The 19,640-nt window shown below is 51.8% G+C and overlaps 3 protein-coding genes and 1 long non-coding RNA gene across 4 annotated transcripts in view; 2 read left to right on the top strand and 2 right to left on the bottom strand.

Moving 5' to 3' along the window:
* LOC308184368 overlaps positions 1 to 19,640 on the top strand; it is a 342,195-nt gene that overhangs the window by 105,698 nt on the left and 216,857 nt on the right. The window lies entirely within an intron of this gene.
* Positions 1 to 19,640, top strand: part of LOC308184345 (olfactory receptor 14A16-like) — a 216,742-nt gene that overhangs the window by 56,597 nt on the left and 140,505 nt on the right. The window lies entirely within an intron of this gene.
* LOC308184324 (uncharacterized protein) overlaps positions 8,807 to 19,640 on the bottom strand; it is a 70,936-nt gene continuing 60,102 nt past the window's right edge. The window contains exon 2 of the mRNA XM_080571377.1: positions 8,807 to 10,868. Within this exon, the coding sequence (XP_080427503.1) occupies positions 9,204 to 10,715 (1,512 nt within the window). The 5' untranslated portion in view covers positions 10,716 to 10,868 and the 3' untranslated portion in view covers positions 8,807 to 9,203. The remainder of the gene's footprint in view (positions 10,869 to 19,640) is intronic.
* On the bottom strand, positions 10,863 to 12,236 carry LOC308184329 (olfactory receptor 14C36-like). The gene has a single exon (XM_080571382.1). It carries the CDS (start codon positions 12,223 to 12,225, stop codon positions 11,161 to 11,163), a length of 1,065 nt encoding a protein of 354 aa, XP_080427508.1. The 5' UTR covers positions 12,226 to 12,236; the 3' UTR covers positions 10,863 to 11,160.

The following is a 19,640-nucleotide window of genomic DNA, read 5'->3' as shown; positions in this document are numbered from 1 at the left end:
TAGTTTAGATATAAGGAAGAAATTATTTACTCTGAGGGTGTTGAGACCCTGGAACAGGCTGCCCATAGAATTGTGGGTTGGTGCCCCATCTCTGGAAGTGTTCAAAGCCATGTTGGATGGGGCTTTGAGCATCCTGGTTTAGTGGAATCCCACGGTGGGCAGATAGGGTTGATCTTTAATGGTCCTTTCCAATCCAAAACATTTCACGATTCTATGATTCTACTTCAGAGCAGCTCATATGGAGCTGTGTTTTGAATTTAAGACTCAAAGAGTGTTGATAACAGACCAGTGTTTCAGTTATTTCTGAACTATGTTTGCACAGGATCAAGCACTTCTGTTTCTCATACTGCCCCCCCAAAATGTTTATGCTGGGGATGAGCAAGACATTGTGATGGGGCACAGCCAGGACTGGTGACCCAAAGTGATCAAATGGATGTTCCACACCAACCAGCAATCCCTGCAGCCCACCACCCCACTACCAAAAACATGCCATGCACACCAAAACACCGCCTGTGAAGAGAGTCTGAGAGAGTTGGGATTGTTTCGCCTGCAGAAGAGAAGATGCCAGAAGGCATTGTTGTGGCCTTCCAACACACATGCCTACCCACGTCTGTAGTGACTAGACTAGACTAGACTAGACTAGAGTAGACTGGAATAGATCAGTTGGAAGGGACCTTCAAAGATCATTTAGTTCAACCACCTGACCTCTTTGGGGCTAAACAGAAGTTACAGCATATTAATGAGCACAATGTCCAAAGGCCTCTTGAACGCTGACAGGCCTGGGGCATCAACCAGGTCTCTAGGAATCCTGTTCCAGTGTTTGACCACTCACACGGTACAGATTTATTACCTGGTGCCCCATCTGAACCTCCCCTGGTGCAGCTATGTGCCATTCTCTTGAGTCCTGTCATCGGTTACCAAGCAGAAGGGACCAGCACCTCCCTCTCCCCTTCCCCTCCTCAGGAATTTGTTGAGAGCAATGAGGTCACCCCTCAGCCTTTTTTTCTCCAGACTAGACAACTCAAGTGTCCACAGGCTGTCCTCATAGAACATGCTCTTATACTGGTGGCATTGCCCCCTTTCCCTTGTTTTCACAGCTGTCAATGTCCCTGCTCAGATAACCTCACTGGAAGAAACATTTTCTCCATCTTTCATGCTATCATAAGATTGACTGACCGGGTCTCGTTCCTACCCCTACCCCCACCCCCACCCTGCCTTCTTAATAGAAAAATAGGAGAACGATGAGGAGAATCTTTGATTATATGAGCCTGCAGGCCAACAATTGGTAATGCAGTTGGTGTAGATGGAAGGATTTCAGTTGCTGTGAAAATGTTTCCTTCCCCTGCATATCAACAAATGCTTGAAAGTGATGGGACGAACATGCTTGTCAATTTTTTGGGGTTCCTATGTAATAACAGGACAGGAAAAGATGATTGCCGTAACAAACTCTACCTTTGAATTAGGAGAAAAGATAACAGTGGAAATAGGTGTCTCTCTGTAGCTGAGAGAAGGAAGAACAGTGATTGCTTCAGTTTGTTTCAGGCTGGATTCCCCTGGAGGCCCAGGGACTTGTCAAGAGTTCCCTGTGCCGCTGAGCTAGGCCGGCCTCCTGGGACCAAGGGGAGCTCCTGGCAAGCGGGCAGCGCTGCAGAGAGACAGCTCTGCCCACGAGCAGCTCCTCTGCACAGCGCAGCAGGGCTGGGGGCACTGCGTGCAGGGGACAAGGGCGGCTGAGAGAAGGGAGGGAGATGTTAAAGGCAGTGTGGAGGGGGGCTGCTGAGAGCTCACTGCGGGAGAAATCTTCCCAGCCCTGAACAGGGTAAGTGTCTGGCTGCAGGGCAGCACAGCTGTTGTTCCTGGTGCCATCTCCAGATTTGCTGGCAAATCCCACAGCCTTTGGGATCTTTCAGGAGGACTCTCAGAGTTTCTATGGATAAGAGAAGAATGACAAGTTTCAGAGTAGGGATTATCAGCCAAAGCTGTCAGAGGGACAGGAGATGAGGGTTCCTTTTAGAGGTGCCGGCTGCAGGCTCTGCAGCCAGGGTGCAGGCAGGAGTGCCAAGGGCTGTGGTGCAGAGCAGGGTCTCTGCTTTGCCCCAGGGGCTGTGTGCTGGGGCAGGGCCTCTGCCGCCTGCCAGGCTCAGCACTCAGCCTGCCCAGGGAGCTGCCCAGGGTGCTATGGGGAGAAGCTGTGGGTAGAAGGAGCCCCCTGGCGGGGCAGGGCAGGGTCCTGCTGCTGCCCAGAGGCTGCTGCCTGGTGTAGGCAGCTCACAGCTCTACAGCATGCACAGGGCATCTCTGGGGATGATTCTTGACAGGAAAGACCAACTCCTGCACTACCTGCCGTGAAGGCACTCTCAAGAGTCTCTGCTTTCACTTTGCTTCCCTGAAGAGCAGTCAGGGGAATCCTAATGATTTTGTCAGGTTGTGTCAGTCAATGAGGCTGTTGGAGCATTACACTCAAAGAGGTCTGTAGGTCTGTGAGGAACCTCACAATTTTCCTCCACACTCTATAGCCTACATACTTATTTTTTTCCTGACGTATCGTTGGATGTCCTGCTCAGCACCTAAAATACTGAGATACCTCTGGCCAGTGGGCACCTGAGATCTATCCCCAGTGGTTTTTAGCATATGCTGTAGGGCAGTATTGACTCTGGCTGAGCCCAAAGAGTCTGGTCCCTCTGCACACTTAGGAAGTAAAACTGAGAGCGTGAGGCAGGAGCACATGTTCTTCAAGTGGAAGTAGCAGTTTGTCTTGCTGAGGATGTTTTGATAAAACAGAATATATAGGTTTGTGTTTTGCTCAGAGAACTCTCTCTAACTTGTCACTGTCTTTTCCACCTTTGTCATCCAACCATGCCCTGAGGCAGCAAATGTTCAACAGCAGCTTCCCCACAGAGTACCTTCTCCTGCCATTCGCAGACACACGCGAGCTGCAGCTCCTGCACTTCGGGCTCTTCCTGGCCATCTACCTGGCTGCCCTCCTGGGCAACGGCCTCATCCTCACAGCCATAGCCTGTGACCACCGCCTCCACACCCCCATGTACTTCTTCCTCCTCAACCTTGCCCTCCGTGACTTGGGTACTATTACCACCACTGTCTCCAAAGCCATGGCCAATTTCCTCTGGGACACCAGGGCCATTTCCTATGCAGGTTTTACAGCTCTGTTTTTTTCCTTTTTCATCTCAGCAGAGTTTTCTGTTCTCACCCTGATGGCCTATGACCGCTACATTGCCATCTGCAAACCCCTGCACTACGGGACAATAATGGACAGCAGAACTTGTGTCAACATGGCAGCAGCTTCCTGGGTCAGTGGTGTTCTCAGTGCTCTGCTTCACACTGCCAATACCTTTTCCCTCCCCCTCTGCCAAGGCAATGCCCTGGACCAGTTCTTCTGTGAGATTCCCCAGATCTTCAAGCGCTCCTGCTCCGATGCCTACCCCAGAGAGATTGGCCTTGTTGTGTTTAGTTCCTGTTTATTTTTTGTATGTTTTATTTTCATTCTTTTCTCCTACGTGCAGATCTTCAGGGTCATGATGAGGATTCCCTCGCAGGAGGGACGGCACAAAGCCTTTTCCATATGCCTCCCTCACCTGGCAGTGGTCTTCGTGTTCCTCAGCACTGCCATTTTAGCCTACATGAAGCCCCCCTCCATGTCCTCTTTATCCCTGAATCTTTTGCTGGCAGTTCTGTACTCAGTGGTGCCTCCAGCAGTGAACCCCCTCATCTACAACATGAGGAACCAGGAGCTCAAGGATGCAGTGTGGAAAGTGATTACCGGAAGTTTTTCCGAAGTAGTAAACTGTCTTCTCCATCCTATCACTCGTAAGGTAACTTTTTTTTTTTTCTTTTTTTAAAGAAGGCCTTTTGAACATAAAGGTTGTAGATATAGATTAGATAAAAGGAAGGAAGGTCTTAGGATGAGAGTAGTGCAGCACTGGAACAGGTTTCCCAGAGAAGTTGTGGATGCTCCATCACTGGAAGTGTTGAAATTCTGAATGGAATGGCCTTTCAGCAACTTGATGTAATGAGAGATGTCCTGGGCCATGGCAGAGGCATTGGACTACATGATCCTAGAGTCCTGTTCCAGCCTAAACCATTCCTAGATTGGATCATTCTAAGATTCTAAGATTCTATGACTCTGTCATGCTGTGATCTAGTTGTTGCTTTAAGCCACAGGGAGTTCATAGCTTTTACCTCCTTTATGTATTCTAATGCTGTCTTTAGGCAACTCCTGAACTATGTTTTTATAAAATCTTTCATGTCTACTGACTGGAAAAACTTGTTGATGAGACCATCCCTTGTGGGAGGTGAGCCTCATTACGTACAACCTAGAGCTAGCATGCAATTGATCAGTGTGCTTCAATGATTAATAAGCTTCATCATACTTTATTTTAGTTTGCTTGCAATTAAAAATCACTGTTCTCTATCTGTACACAGCCTGTTCTCTAAGGAAAGCAGGAGGAAGTTGGGACAAAGGAACTACAAAGTGCAACTGCAGTCTTCAGTGGAGAAGCCTAACGTCAGGAGAAGTGATGCAAGTCCTCAAGGACCAGGGAGAGAAATGGTGTGAGGTTTTGAGGTGAGGAGAAAGGTTGTCTGTACAGTGTCAAACTTCTCCTACCTGTCCAGACCTCCTTAAGAGACTCTTAGGGCTTGCTGTATCTTAATAAGCCCCAAGGTGTAGTTGCTGACGAGTTTATCAGCTTCAGCTCCTGAGAGGAGACTGATGAAATCTCTCAGAAAGCCAGTCAGAAGCCAAACCCAAAGTCCTCCAAAACACTGATTGGTCCCTCTGATGGCTCTAACTAACAAAGCCCCATGGACTTCTTAGGTCAGGTAATTGGAGGCCATGATTACAGGTAGGCCAAGGCCCTGTGCAGGTGGCTCTGAGGCTGAGAAAATCCTGGGTTTCTTTCATCAAGCAGAAAGGCCAAACCCTGTTGCCAGCCCTAGACATAGAGAGCTCCTGTCCTCATGTGGGGCTCCAGGCTCTTCCTTGGGCAGTGGGATGTGGGGTATGCAGTGCCAAGTGAAAGACAATGGTGTGACAACTTCTGGCCTCCCTCAGGAGGTTCATAGAGGTGATGAGCCCCATTGCTAATAGGACAACATGTCTCCTCCTAGGCCTTGGTGGCAGAGAGACCTGCCATAGCCAAGGGGACAAGACTTTGGCTTTCTTGGCTAAGTCCAGACTTGCCAGTGCCCTTGTCCATCTCCACTGCTGGCTGTCCTATGCTGTCCCACACCTGTCCCTGTTTCCCTGCAGGCTACAAACATCCATCTTGCTTTCCCACCTTGCTGTCCCCTTGAAATTTCTGTACCTTCATTAATGTCAGTACCCTCCCCAGCTCTGCCCTGAAACACAATGTGATGGAGGGATAACACATTCCTTCCAGGTCACTTCTGACACTTTAGCACATCCCTTCCACTCACTTATCTTCCCTCTCGTGCCTTATCTCCACCAACGAAGCTTCCCTTTGAGGTTGGTTTTCTGTCACATGCTGTTTCCCATGAGCAAGGAAAGTTCCAACATCTCAAAAACCAACCTTCACACAGGCATGCACACCCATCAGCCTTCCTGGGGCCTGTCAGCTGACCAGACAACAGGAACTTCACCATGATCTTCCAGGCCATGTGGCCCTCCTGCTGGCCTTTCAGCTCCTCAGTTAGACACAACCAAGCCACATACATGCTGTTCTCCAGTCATGTACTCAGGCACAAGACACTTAACAACCCAGATCTAAGGCAGCTTCTGCATGGGCCTTTTAGGTACTCGGGCAGAGGGCGTCACACAAGCACCATGCCAGCCAGGTGCCAGCCAGAGACGCTGCGAGATGTGAGCCTAAAAACCCATCTGCCAGCCAGGAGGTAAGGGATGACCTGGCAGCTACCTCAGAAAGATGGGACCTCCCAGTTCCCTGCCCAGCGATGCTCCTGCTGCTGGCCTCTCAGCTTCAGAGGCAGAAGTGACCTCACAGTCCCCAACAAAGCCAACTGCTTCCTGCTTGATTCAAACTTTCTAAGGTACAATTGACACCTAATAAGAACATACCTACCAGGTAGCCTTCTTGGCGCCCAACACCCACAAGATAAAAGCAAAGTCTTTATCGTCCTACAGGGCCATGCATCTCCTGATGGCCTTTCAGCTTCTCTGATGGGCAGGAGAGAGCGTTGTGCAACCTCTGTTAGGTACTAGAGCAGTTATGACCTTGAAATAAAGACTTACACTAGCAGCATGCCAGTGGCTCATCAGTTCCTTATGACAGCCTAAATGCCACCCTCATAGACCGGCCATGTGCCTGAAGGTGGCATATCAGGTCCTCAGGCAGAAGTGCCCCGACACCCACCTGCACAGCCATGGGCTTTCTGCTGCCTTCTGGGATCCTGAGGCACAGCTGACCTCAGCAGAGTATCCCCACCCATCTGCCCCTTAAGCCCTATGGCCTGACCAGATCCATGTCACCTCACCTGCCTCCTCCAAGACCAAGTCATTGCTGCAGGACGTCTCAAGTGCTGCCCAGAATCATGCAGCCAAATTGCTTCAGTTTTGTGATAAGTGTGTAGGAATGAGGGATTTGAGAATTAGGTATTCAGGTTAAAGTCTAGGGATTGGATCTTCCTTCCATGTTTTGGGATTGAGCAGAGTCTTAGAGAGAGGCTTTGGTGTTCTGCTTTTAATACCCAGTCAGAGTTTAGGGTATGGGCTAGATTTTTGGTTAGGGTTTTATTATGTGCTTTGTTACTGAATGAGTGTTAGTGTTAAAGCTGACAAAGTAATGCTAGGTATTAAGGACTAGGGATTACCGAGAGCAATAGGTTAAGATTAAAGGTAACAGGTAATGTGTCTGGGATTTGACTTCAAGGTAGGATTTGAATTTAGAGATTAGAGCAATGGATTCCTTCCAAAATGAGGGATGGCATTAAGAGTAACACCAGGTTTAAAGGTTCCTGGTTAGAAATATTACCAGTGGTCTAACATGAATGTTCTCCCAGTGAGTGTTGCACCAGCAGCAGCATTACCTGAACCCCTCCTAACTCTTCAAAATCTTTCCTTTCTGTTAGCCAAACCCCTCTTCTCTCCCCCAGATTTCCCACCATTATTCTTCCAGCTTTCCCCTGGCCTCCTGTAATGTGTCACCCTGTTGGGGGCAGCTTTCTGATGGCCTTTATGACTTCAGAGGCTCTGCCTCCCTGCTGTTGGCCAGCCAGGGGCTGGGACAGAAGTGACCTCACAGCCAGCACCCACAGGGCTACAAGGAGCTGATGTGCTCAGGAGTCCTGTTCCCAGCCCACCCAGGAGCTGTGGGTGCAGGGGATGCCCTGCACAATCCCTCAGGTACTCTGCCTGCCAACCAGCTCATGCTTCAGAAGGCCTCCCACATGTCCAGTCTCATGTTTCTTCATGTAGCCTTTAGTAACTCCAGGACATCCTGAAGGAAATGGCCACCTCTGTGTGGAAAACTAATTCAAGAACTGAATATATATTTTAGGAGAATGTTGAGAACTCTTCAGAGAAGGAGTTGCTGTGAAAGTCATGATGACTAGAATTGGTCATATGCATATCCAGTGAACAAGGGCCCAGCCCAGACTGCTCTGTGGTTCTCCCCAGCCTCTCCCAGGTGGCCAGCACAGCCCATGTCCTCCCCACCTCTCCACACTTCCCTCTCCTCTGTCCAGCCCAGCCAAGCCCAGCCCAGCAGAGCATTCTAGGCTGTGCTGGCCCCAAAGCAGCAAATGGAGAAGTGGAGGGCAGTGGCAGTTTCTCTGCTGCTGCCATCTGCAGGACATTACAGTATCACAGTATCACAGATTTCTAGGTTGGAAGAGACCTCAAGATCATCGAGTCCAACCTCCGACCTAACACTAAGTACTCCACTAAACCATATCGCTAAGCTCTACATCTAAACGTCTTTTAAAGACCTCCAGGGATAGTGACTCCACCACCTCCCTGGGCAGCCCGTTCCAATGCTTAATAACCCTTTCGGTAAAGCAGTACTTCCTAACATCCAACCTAAAACTCCCCTGTCGCAACTTTCGCCCATTCCCCCTCGTCCTGTCACCAGGCACGTAGGAGAACAGACCAACCCCCACCTCTTTACAGCCTCCTTTATGGTAACTGTAGAGAGCGATAAGGTCGCCCCTGAGCCTCCTCTTCTCCAGGCTGAACAAGCCCAGCTCCCTCAGCCGCTCCTCGTAAGACTTGTACTCCAGACCCCTCACCAGCTTGGTCGCCCTTCTCTGGACTCGCTCGAGCACGTCCATGTCCTTCCTGTAGCGAGGGGCCCAAAACTGAACACAGTACTCGAGGGGCGGCCTCACCAGAGCCGAGTACAGGGGCACAATCACTTCCCTAGACCTGCTGGCCACACTGCTTCTTATACAGGCCAGGATGCTGTTGGCCTTCTTGGCCACCTGGGCACACTGCTGGCTCATATTCAGCCGACTATCAACCAATACTCCCAGGTCCCTCTCGGCCAGGCAGCTTTCCAGCCACTCATCTCCCAGCCTGTAGCTCTGCTTGGGGTTGTTGCGCCCCAGGTGCAGGACCCGGCACTTGGCCTTGTTGAACTTCATACAGTTGACCTCAGCCCATCGCTCCAGCCTATGCAGATCCTCCTGCAGAGCCTTCCTGCCCTCGAGCAGATCGACACACGCACTTAGCTTGGTGTCATCTGCAAACTTACTGAGGGTGCACTGGACGCCCTCATCCAGATCATCGATAAAGATATTAAAGAGGACCGGCCCTAGTACCGAGCCCTGGGGGACACCGCTAGTGACCGGCCTCCAACTGGATTTGACTCCATTCACCACAACTCTCTGGGCCCGGCTATCCAGCCAGTTTCTAACCCAGCGAAGCGTACGCCAGTCCAAGCCCCGAGCAGCCAGTTTCTTGAGGAGAATGTTGTGGGGAACTGTGTCAAAAGCCTTACTGAGGTCAAGGTAAACCACATCCACAGCCTTTCCCTCATCCACCAAGCGCGTCACTTGGTCATAGAAGGAGATCAGGTTCGTCAAGCAGGACCTGCCTTTCATAAACCCATGCTGACTGGGCCTGATCGCCTGCTTGCCCTGCAAGTGCCGCGTGATGACCCTCAAGATAATCTGCTCCATGAGCTTTCCTGGCACTGAGGTCAAACTAACAGGCCTATAGTTCCCCGGGTCTGCCCTGCGGCCCTTCTTATAGATGGGCGTCACGTTTGCTAGCCGCCAGTCAACTGGGACCTCCCCCGATAGCCAGGACGACAAATGATGGTAAGCAGCTTGGCCAGCTCCTCCGCCAGTTCTTTCAGTACCCTCGGGTGCATCCCATCCGGCCCCAACGACTTGCGCACATCCAAGCTCCGTAGCAGGTCGCCAACCATTTCCTCATGGATAGCGAAGGCCACGTCCTGTTCCCCATCCCCTTCCACCAGCTCAAGGCACTGGGTATCCAGAGAACAACCAGTATTGCCGCTAAAGACTGAGGCAAAGGCGGCATTAAGCACCTCAGCCTTTTCCTCATCCTTAGTAACTAGGTTTCCCCTCGCATCCAGTAAAGGATGGAGATTCTCCTTAGTCCTCCGTTTCGCGTTGATATATTTGTAAAAGGATTTTTTGTTGTCTTTAACGGCAGTAGCCAGGTTGAGCTCCAGATGAGCTTTGGCCTTTCTAATTTTCTCCCTGCACAGCCTTGCTACATCCTTGTAGTCCTCCTCAGTGGCCCGCCCTTTTTTCCAAAGATTATAAACCCTCTTTTTTCTGCTAAGCACAAGCCGCAACTCTCTGTTGAGCCAGGCCAGTCTTCTTCCACGCCGGCTCGTCTTTGGACACGTGGGGACGGACCGCTCCTGTGCCATCACGATTTCCTTCTTGAGGAGTGCCCAGCCTTCCTGGACTTCTCTGCCCTTCAGAACCGCCTCCCAAGGGACTCGGCCAACCAGCGTCCTGAACAGCTCAAAGTCAGCCCTCCGGAAGTCCAATACAGCGGTTTTACTGGTCCCCTTCCTGGCCTCGCCAAGAATAGAGAACTCTACCATTTCGTGGTCACTCTGCCCAAGACAGTTTCCGACCACCACATCTCCCACCAGTCCTTCTCTGTTTGTGAAGAGAAGGTCTAGCGGGGCACCACCCCTGGTAGGTTCACTGACCAGCTGCGTCAGGAAGCTATCTCCCACGCTCTCCAGAAACCTCCTAGACTGCTTTCTCTGTGCCGTGTTGTGTTTCCAGGATATGTCCGGGAAGTCGAAGTCCCCCACGAGGACAAGCGCCGACGATTTTGCAACTTCTGTCAGTTGCCTATAAAACTCCTCATCCGTCTCCTCATCCTGGTTCGGTGGCCTATAACAGACCCCGACCAGGAAGTTAGCCTTGCCGGCCTTCCCGCGGATCCTAACCCACAGGGATTCAACCTTATCATTCCCAGCCTGGAGTTCCATCAACATCAACATTGCCCACCCCTGGGCAGCCTGCAGCTCCCCAGGCCAGCCCCGCTCCGAGACACAGCACAGCACCACACTGCTGGCCCTGGAGCTTCTCAGGCAGTGCCACTGCACACACACACAGCACCCTGCTCTGCTCCCGGGACACCCCATGTCCCACACAGCCTTGCCCCAGCCCACCACATCTGGGCTGGCCTGAGCAGCCATTCCTGCAGCCCCTGCCCATGCTGCCCACAGCCCCCGAGCTGGCGGTGCTGCTCTGCAGAGCGAGGGGGCTGTGGTGTGCGGGGCCATGGGGGCACTCTGCAGGGCCGTGCTGGTCAGGCTGGGAAGGCAGAGCCATCTGGTGGGGGGCGCTGCCACTGACTGCCTCCCACACAAGTGGTTCTTTGGCCATGGAGGGTGCGCACAGATAGCTGGCCTTCTTCAGAGTCAGAGACTCATGGACTGGCCCGATCTGGAAAGGAACTACAAGGATTATAATGTTCACTGTATTTCCATTGCCAGGAGATCTTTTGGGGCTGATTCACGAAATGCGGTCTATGAAATTTCACTGATTGGATAACTAATAATTAACTGACCCCTTTCCCATTGCCTGGTGTTGCAGAGCTCTGCTTTGTCTGTGGAACGCAAATAATAATCATGTTTCTTTCTGGACCGCATTTCATCAGTAAATCAAAGTAAAAAGAAAAAGGAATAAAAATGAAAACAGTATCTCTGTCTGTAATGCGTTGCATTATCAGTGATATACAGAAGAAGATAGACACTTTATTGCTTCTGAAAAACACTCAGACATCACTTTCCACACTCCATCCTTGAGCTCCTGGTTCCTCACACTGTAGATGAGGGGGTTCAGTGCTGGAGGCACCACCGAGTACAGAACTGCCAGCAAAAGATTCAGGGATAAAGAGGACATGGAGTGGGGCTTCAGGTAGGTAAATGTGCCAGTGCTGATGAATAGGGAGACCACAGCCAAGTGAGGGAGGCACGTGGAAAAGGCTTTGTGCCGTCCCTGCTCTGAGGCAATCCTCAGCACAGCCCTGAAAATCTGCACATAGGAGTAAAGAATGAAAAGGAAACACCCCAAAAGTGAACATGCAGTAAAAACAACAAGCCCAATTTCCCGGATAGAGGCATCTGAGCAGGAGAGCTTGAGGATCTGTGGAATTTCACAGAAGAACTGGTCCAGGGCATTGCCTTGGCAGAGGGGGAGGGAAAAGGTATTGGCAGTGTGAAGCAGAGCACTGAGAACACCACTGACCCAGGAAGCTGCTGCCATGTTGACACAAGTTCTGCTGTCCATTATTGTCCCATAGTGCAGGGGTTTGCAGATGGCAACGTAGCGGTCATAAGCCATGATGGTGAGAAGAGAAAACTCTGCTGCGACAAAGAGAACAAAGAAAAAGATCTGGGTAGAACAACCTGCATAGGAAATGGCCCTGGTGTCCCAGAGGGAATTGGCCATGGCTTTGGGGACAGTGGTGGTAATAGTGCCCAGGTCGAGGAGGGCGAGGTTGAGGAGGAAGAAGTACATGGGGGTGTGGAGGCGGTGGTCGCAGGCTACGGCTGTGAGGATGAGGCCGTTGCCCAGGAGGGCAGCCAGGTAGATGGCCAGGAAGAGCCCGAAGTGCAGGAGCTGCAGCTCGCGGGTGTCTGCGAATGGCAGGAGGAGGAACTCGTTGAGAAAGCTGCTGTTGGACATTTGCTGCCTCAGGGCATGCTTGCGTGTCCATGGAGGAAAAGACAGAGATATGTTACAGAGACTTTTCTGAGCAAAACCTATATCATATTTCACAGAAAACATCCTCACCAAGACTACATCCTCACTACATCTTCATTTGAAGAAGTCTTACTCCTGCCTGGAGCTTTGGGTTTCTCTGCCTCAGGGTGCCCCAGACACCATGCAGATCCTCTGTGGGCTCTGCAGCAGTCAGTGCTGCTGTACAGTTTATGGTAAGGAGCATCAGGGATGGATATCAGGCATCCACTGGCCAGAGGCAGCTGGCAGATTTCCAACAATCCAACAAGAAACAATGAAGGTGGTGTAGGTGCTGTCTGTAGGCTAAAGTGTGGGGTGAAATTGGGAGGTTCCTCAAAGACCTACAAATCTATTTCACTGTAATGCTCTATGAGGTTCAGTCCCATCTACAACGGGACTCAACACCATTATCATCCCCCTGACTGCCTTCCAAAGCAGGAAGTTGAAAGCAGAGACCTCAGAGAGTGCCTTCCCTTCAGGTACTGCAGTTGTTGATCTTTCCTTTCAAGAATCTCCCCCAGAAATGCTCTGGGGTGCTGTGGAGCTGTGAGCAGCCTGCCCCAGGCACCAGCCTCTGGGCACCAGCAAGATGCTGCCCTGCCCTGCCAGGGGGGCTCCTTCCACCCACAGCTTCTCCCCGCAGTGCCCTGGGCAGCTCCCTTGGCAGGCTGAGAGCTGAGCCTGGCATGCAACAAAGGCCCTGCCCTGGCACACAGCCCCTGGGGCACAGCAGGGACCCTGCTCTGCACCACAGCCCTGGGCACCCCTGTCTGCACCGTGGATGCACAGCGCGCAGCTGGCCCCTCTATAAGGAACCCTCATGTCCTGTCCCTCTGACAGCTTTGGCAGGTAATCCCTGCTCTGGAAATTGTCATTCTTCTCTACAGTAGAGAAAGCAGAGTCCTCCTGAAAGATCCCAGAGGCTGTGGGATTTGCCAGCAAATGTGGAGATGGCACCAGGAACAACAGCTGTGCTGCCCTGCAGCCAGACACTTACCCTGTTCACGGCTGGGAAGATTTCTCCCGCAGTGAGCTCTCAGCAGCCCCCCTCCACACTGCCTTTAACATCTCCCTCCCTTCTCTCAGCCGCCCTTGTCCCCTGCAGGCAGTGCCCCCAGCCCTGCTGCGCTGTGCAGAGGAGCTGCTCCTGGGCAGAGCTGTCTCTCTGCAGCGCTGCCCGCTTGCCAGGAGCTCCCCTTGGGCCCAGGAGCCCGGCCCAGCTCAGCAGCACACGGAGCTCTTGACAAGTCCCTTGGTCTCCAGGGGAATCGACTTTGAAACAGGCTGAAGCAGTCACTGTTTTTTCTTCTCTGAGCTGGGGATGGACACTTACTTCCAGTGGTGTCTTTTCCCCTAATTCAAAAGAAGATTTTGGCACAGGAATCATCTTTTCTTTTCCCGTTGTGAGACCGGATACCCACAAATGATGCAGGCTGCATCCCATCTCTTCCGAGGACTTGTTGTTTTTCAGGGGGAGGAGACTTTTTCACAGAAATAGAAATCCCTCTGTCAACACAAGCTACACAACCAATTCTGTGCCTCCACTATCATAGAACTATGGAATGGCTGGGGTTGGAGGGGGCCTTAAACACCTTCTTGTTCCAGCCCCCCTGCCATGGTCAGAGGCACATTCCACAAGACCAGGTTCCTCACGGTCCCATCCACCCTGGCCTTGAACACTGCTAGGGAAGCGGGGTTCTACTTCTCCGAAGAACCTTTTCCAGTGCCTCACCAACCTCATAGTGAAGATTTCCTTCTTTAGATTTCATGTAAATTTTCTCTATTATAATTTAAAAAGGTTGCACCTTGGAAGGGTATGGGATCTCCTGCAGATGGCAGCAGCAGGGACACTGCCACTGACCTCCACTTCTGCATTTGCTGTTTTGGGGCCAGCCAAGCCTGGGCTGCTCTGCTCGGCTGGGCTGGGTTGGACTGGGTGGAGGAGAGGGAGGTGTGGAGGGCTGGGGAGGGTCTGGGCTGGGCTGGCCTCCTGGGAGGGGCAGGGAGGACTGGCAGAGCAGGGGCTGGGCTGGGCCCTTGCTCTCTAAAGGCTGCATGAGGAAACATGAGTCTGGACATGTGGGAGGCCTTCTGAAGCATGAGATGCTTGGCAGGCAGAGTACCTGAGGGATTGTGCAGGGCATCCCCTGCACCCACTGCTCCTGGGGGGGCTGGGAAGAGGCCTCCTGAGCACAACAGCTCCTTGTAGCCCTGTGGATGCTGGCTGTGAGGTCACTTCTGTCCCAGCCCCTGGCTGGCCAACAGCAGGGAGGCAGAGCCTCTGAGGTCATAAAGGCCATCAGAAAGCTGCTCCCAACACAGTGACACATATGGGGAGGCCAGGGGAAAGCTGGGGTATAAGGGTGGTAGATCTGGAGAATAGGGGCTTGGCTTAGAGAAAGGAAAGATTTGGAAGCAGTAAGAGGGGTTCAGGTAAGGCTGCTGCTGCTGCAACAATCACTGGGAAAGTATTCATTTCACTTAGCTCTTGAAAATCCACAGTCCTTAACCCTTAGCATTAAACTGCCAGCCTTAACACCTTCTCCTTTAGGAAAGCAGATTATAAAACCCTAATCATAAATAGTCGATACCCTAAAGAATGGCTGGATAATCAAAGCAGAACACCAAGTCCTCCCTCTGAATCTCTGCCCAATCCCTAAACTTGGAAGGAAGATCTAATCCCTAAACCCTAACCACTTAATCCTCAAATCCCTCATTCCTGCTCTGTTATCACAAAACTGAAGCAGTTTGGCCCCATGAGGCTGGGCAGGCCTTGAAAGGACCTGGAGCATCCACTTGGTCTTGGAGGAGGCAGGGGAGGCGACATGGATCTGGACAGGTCACAGGACTCAAGGAGGAGATGGGTGGGGATGCTCTGCTGAGGTCAGCTGTGCCTCAGGATCTCAGGAGGCAGCAGGAGGCCCATGGCTGTGCAGGTGGGTGTCAGGGCACTTCTGCCTGATAGGCCCCCTTCAGGAACATGGGTGGTCTATGAGGGTGACATTTTAGCTGTCATAAGGAACTGAGGAGCCACTCACATGCAGCTAGTGTAAATCTTTATTTCAATGTCACTCCTGCCCCAGTACCTAACAGAGCTTGCACATAGGTCTGTCCAATCCATTGAGAAACTGAAAGGCCATCAGGAGATGCATGGCCTTGGAGGATGACAAGGACTTTTCCTTTGTCTTGTTAGGTGCTGGGCTCCAAGGAGGATGCCAGGTTTGGATGTTCCTATAGGGTGTTGATTTTGCCTTAGAAACTCTGAATCCAGTAGGAAGCAATTGGCTTTGGTGGGGACTGTGAGGTCACTTCTGCCTCTGCAGCTGAGAGGCCAGCAGCAGGAGCATGGCTGGGCAAGGGACTGGGAGGTCCCATCTTTCTGAGGTAGCTGCCAGGCCAACCCTTGCCTCCCGGCTGGCAGGTGGGCTTGTAGGCTCACACCTCCCAGCATCTCTCACAGGCCAGCAGAAGGCACCTGGCTGGCATGGTGCTTGTGTGATGCCTTCTGCCCAAGTACCTGAAAGGCCCATGCAGAAGCTGCCTTGACTGTGGGTTGTCAAGTCTCTTGTGCCTGAGTACATGACTGGGGAGCAGCAGACATGTGGCTTGGTTGTGTCTATCTGAGGAGCTGAAAGGCCAGCAGGAGGGCCACATGGCCTGGAAGATCATGGTGAGGATCCTTCTGTCTGGTCAGCTGACAGGCCTCAGGAAGGCTGATGGGTGTGGATGCCTGTGTGAAGGATGGTTTCTGAGATGTTGGAACTTTCCTTGATCATGGGAAACAGCATGTGAGAGAAAACCTGCCACAAAGGGAAGCTTGGGTGCTGGAGATAAGACATGAGAGAGAAGATAAGTGAGTGGAAGGGATGTTCTATGGTATCAGAAGTCACCTGGAGGGAATCTGTTGTCAGTCCGTGGGTTTGTGTTTCAGGGCACAGCTGGAGAGGGTAGAGACATCAATGAAGTCATAGAAATGTGAAGGGGCGAGCAAGGTGGGAAAGCAAGATGGATGTTTGCATCCTGAAGGGAAACAGGGACAGGTGTGGGACAATATAGGACAGCCAGTGGTGGCAATGAACAAGGGCTCTGGCAACGTGAGACTTAGCCAAGAAAGCCAAGGTCTTTGGCAAGGAAACCCTTGGCACATCTCCCTGCCACCAAGGCCTGGGAGGAAACACGTTGTCCTCTTAGCAATGGGGCTTGTCTCCACTTTGCTCCCCCTGACAGAGGCCAGGAGGTGTCACACCGTTGTCTTTCACTTGACACTGCATAACCCACATCCCACTGACCGAGGAAGAGTCTGGAGCCTCACATGAGGGGCAGGACATCTCTGCCCACAGATGGCAGCAGGATATGGCCTTTCTGCTTGATTAAACAAAGCCAGCATTTTCTCAGCCTCAGAGACACCTGCACAGGGCCTTGGCCTACCTGTAATCATGGCCTCCAATTACCTGCTCTAAGGAGTCCATGGGGCTTTGTCAGTAATAGCCCTCAGAGGGACCAATCAGTGCTTTGAAGAACTTTGGGGTTTGGCTTCTGACTTGGGTTTTCTGAGAGATTTCATCAGTCTCCTCTCAGGAGCTGAAGCTGATAAACCTGTCAGCAACTACACCTTGGGGCTTATTAAGACACAGAGAGGCCTAAGAGTCTCTTAAGGAGGTCTGGACAGATAGGAGAAGTTTGACACTGTGCAGACAAACTTGTTCCACACCTCCCAACCTTGCACCATTTCTCTCACTCGTTCCTGAGGACGTCCCTGCACTGAAAGTGCCATCAAGACATCCTTTTTTGGAAATGTGTGTATAAATTTATATTTACATAGAAGGTAAGGTTCATCACATTGCTGGCATGTTTCCAAGACCTATGAAAAGAAATCCTGAGAGTTTGTAGACAACCTTCAAAATTCTGAAAATGAAGACTTCTTACACACCAGTCACAGGAATGTGTTTTTCCATTCATTTAAAGATTTGCCTAGCATCTTCATGCATGAGTTGATTCAGTTGTGCACCCAGAGAGAGGCACTGCACTCCTGGGACAGCTGAAGCCCTCCAGTGCGGCTGGGGAATCTGACCTGACACCTACGGTACCTTTCTGGAGCAGGAGGTGATGCAGAAGCAGATTAGGCCAAGGATCTCAGTTGAGACAATGGGTTTCGCTCCTTTGACTAGAAAGGGAAGTCTGAACAGTTGAATGAAAGGTGTGGGTTGTTAGAGGAGATCATGGTCATCCCTGCTGGCATCAGGAAGTCACAAATAATATACTGTGGAGGAAAAGGAAAATGAGTGTGTCTGGGTGTTGCAGAGTCTTCCTGAAGACATTGCTGTAGCCCATATAAGCTGGGATTAGTGCACACTTGGCTATTCAAAATAAGGCATTTGATTCACCTTCTCTCCTTCTTTCCTTTCTGTTCAGCAAGTTTGTTGATGACACAAAGCTCGGAGGAGTGGCTGATACCCCACAGGGCTGTGCTGCCATTCAGAGGGACCTGGACAGGCTGGAGGGTTGGGCTGAGAGGAACCTCATGAAGTTCAATACAGGCAAGTGCAGGGTCCTGCACCTAGGGAGGAATAACCCCAAGCACCAGTACAGGCTGGGGGCTGACCTGCTGGAGTGCAGTTCTGGAGAGGGACCTGGGAGCCCTGGCGGACAGCAGGCTGACCATGAGTCAGCAGTGTGCTCTTGTGGCCAAGAAGGCCAACGGTATCTTGGCCTGCACTCGGAAGAGTGTTGCAAGCAGGTCGAGGGAGGTGTGGCCCTGGTGAGGCCACACGTGGTGTATTGTGTCCAGTTCTGGGCTCCCCAGTAGAAGAGGGACATGGAACTACTGGAGCAAGGTCAGAGGAGAGCTACAAAGATGATGAGAGGCCTGGAGCACCTTTTGTATGAGGACAGGCTAAGAGAACTGGGCCTGTTTATCCTGGAAAAGAGAAGACTGAGGGGAGACCTCATTAATGTATATAAATGTCTAAGGGGAGGGTGTTGAGAGGATGGATCTGGTCTCCTTTCAGTTTTGCCCAGTGAGAGGATGAGAGGCGATGGGCACAAACTGAAGCACAGGAGGTTCTGACTCACTAAGAGGGGGGCACTTTACTGTCAGGGTGACAGAGCCCTGGGACAGGTTGCCCAGAGAGGTTGTGGAGTCTCCTTCTCTGGATATATTCAAAACCCACCTGGATGCCATCCTGCACAATGTGCTCTAGGTGATCCTGCTCAGCAGGGGGGTGGACTAGATAATCTCCAGAGGCCCCTTCCAACCTCAGCCATTGTGTGATTCTGTTACTATGGGTGGATGACCACTGAAACTGGCCGCCCACAGAGGTTTCAGAGCCTCTTTCCTTGGAGATACTCAAAAGGTGTAGATGCAGTCTGGAAATCCTGCTCCACCTAATGATGCTTGAAGGGGAAGGGCTTGGACTGGACTCTTCCAGTCCTCACTACTGGGTGATTCTGTAATGACCAACAGCTTTACTGAGAATTTTTCTGTGGGACACCATGCTAGTTTGAGTCCTGGAGCCCATGGAGCAGAGCCTCTTGTTGAGCCTGGACTCATAGCTACGGTGTGTGCACCTCATGGGGTGAGTGTGCACACTGAGGGTGTTCACACTGGGGAGTGCAAACACGCTGGGGGCAGGGTGAAACATGGAGTGTGAGCACACCATGGGCCATGTTTTCCCCATGTTGGATCAGATCCTAGGCCCTGAGGCTGCTCCCAGGTGACCTCCATGCCCATCCCATGGTGGGGAGGGAGGGCAGCTGTCGGGGCAGAGCCCAGTAGCCTGCTTCTCTTGCTGAGTCTATGCCCAGCACAGCAGCCAGCAGGATGGGGATGTGCCTGTGTGATCACATTCCCTCCTGCTCCTGCCCTTCTTGGCCCATTTCCTCCTGGGTACCACCTCGTGGCAGCATTTTCAGTGGGTCAAAGCATGTCACCTCCTCCTGCTGCACAGGAGCTGCCCTCCTGGGCCAGGCTAAAGCACTTTTGAGTCGCAGACCTCTCATCAGCACTGACTTCTTGCTGGAGCTGCTGGAAATTGTCTAAGAAGCAAGGAAAGTTCAGACGGGTTTTGTTTCCCTCTGCCAGCTGCTGGAGGTTATGGGACTGTGGATCTGTGCTGGGGTGCTGAGGACCTGCTGAACCGGTTTGCTGTCACTTTGTTTTCTCTTCTTTGATCCCATTGGAAAACTTACCACCACCCAGCACGCAGAGGGACAGCATGGTTGTGTGAAGGAGGTTGTGAGGGCACACTTGCTTTCTTCCTAAGAAGAGGTTTCTCTTGCTCATGTCATCCTCCATGCAAGTTGAGAATTCCTCCCGTGCCCCTGTTCTCCTGTCCAGCATATCCCAATTCCTGACCGCCTGCAGCCCCTTTGTGCCAGGAACTCTGCAGGACAACACAAGGGTCCGGGCCCTGGGCTCCTCACACAGAGCAGCCTGCCCTGAGCTGGTGCAGCCAGAAGCA

This window comes from Anser brachyrhynchus, assembly GCF_964034855.1.
Source record: "Anser brachyrhynchus genome assembly, chromosome: 31".
Classification (NCBI taxonomy): Eukaryota; Metazoa; Chordata; class Aves; order Anseriformes; family Anatidae; genus Anser; species Anser brachyrhynchus.
The sequence above is the reverse complement of the archived record's forward strand: the minus strand, read 5'-3'. Positions and strand labels throughout refer to the sequence as shown.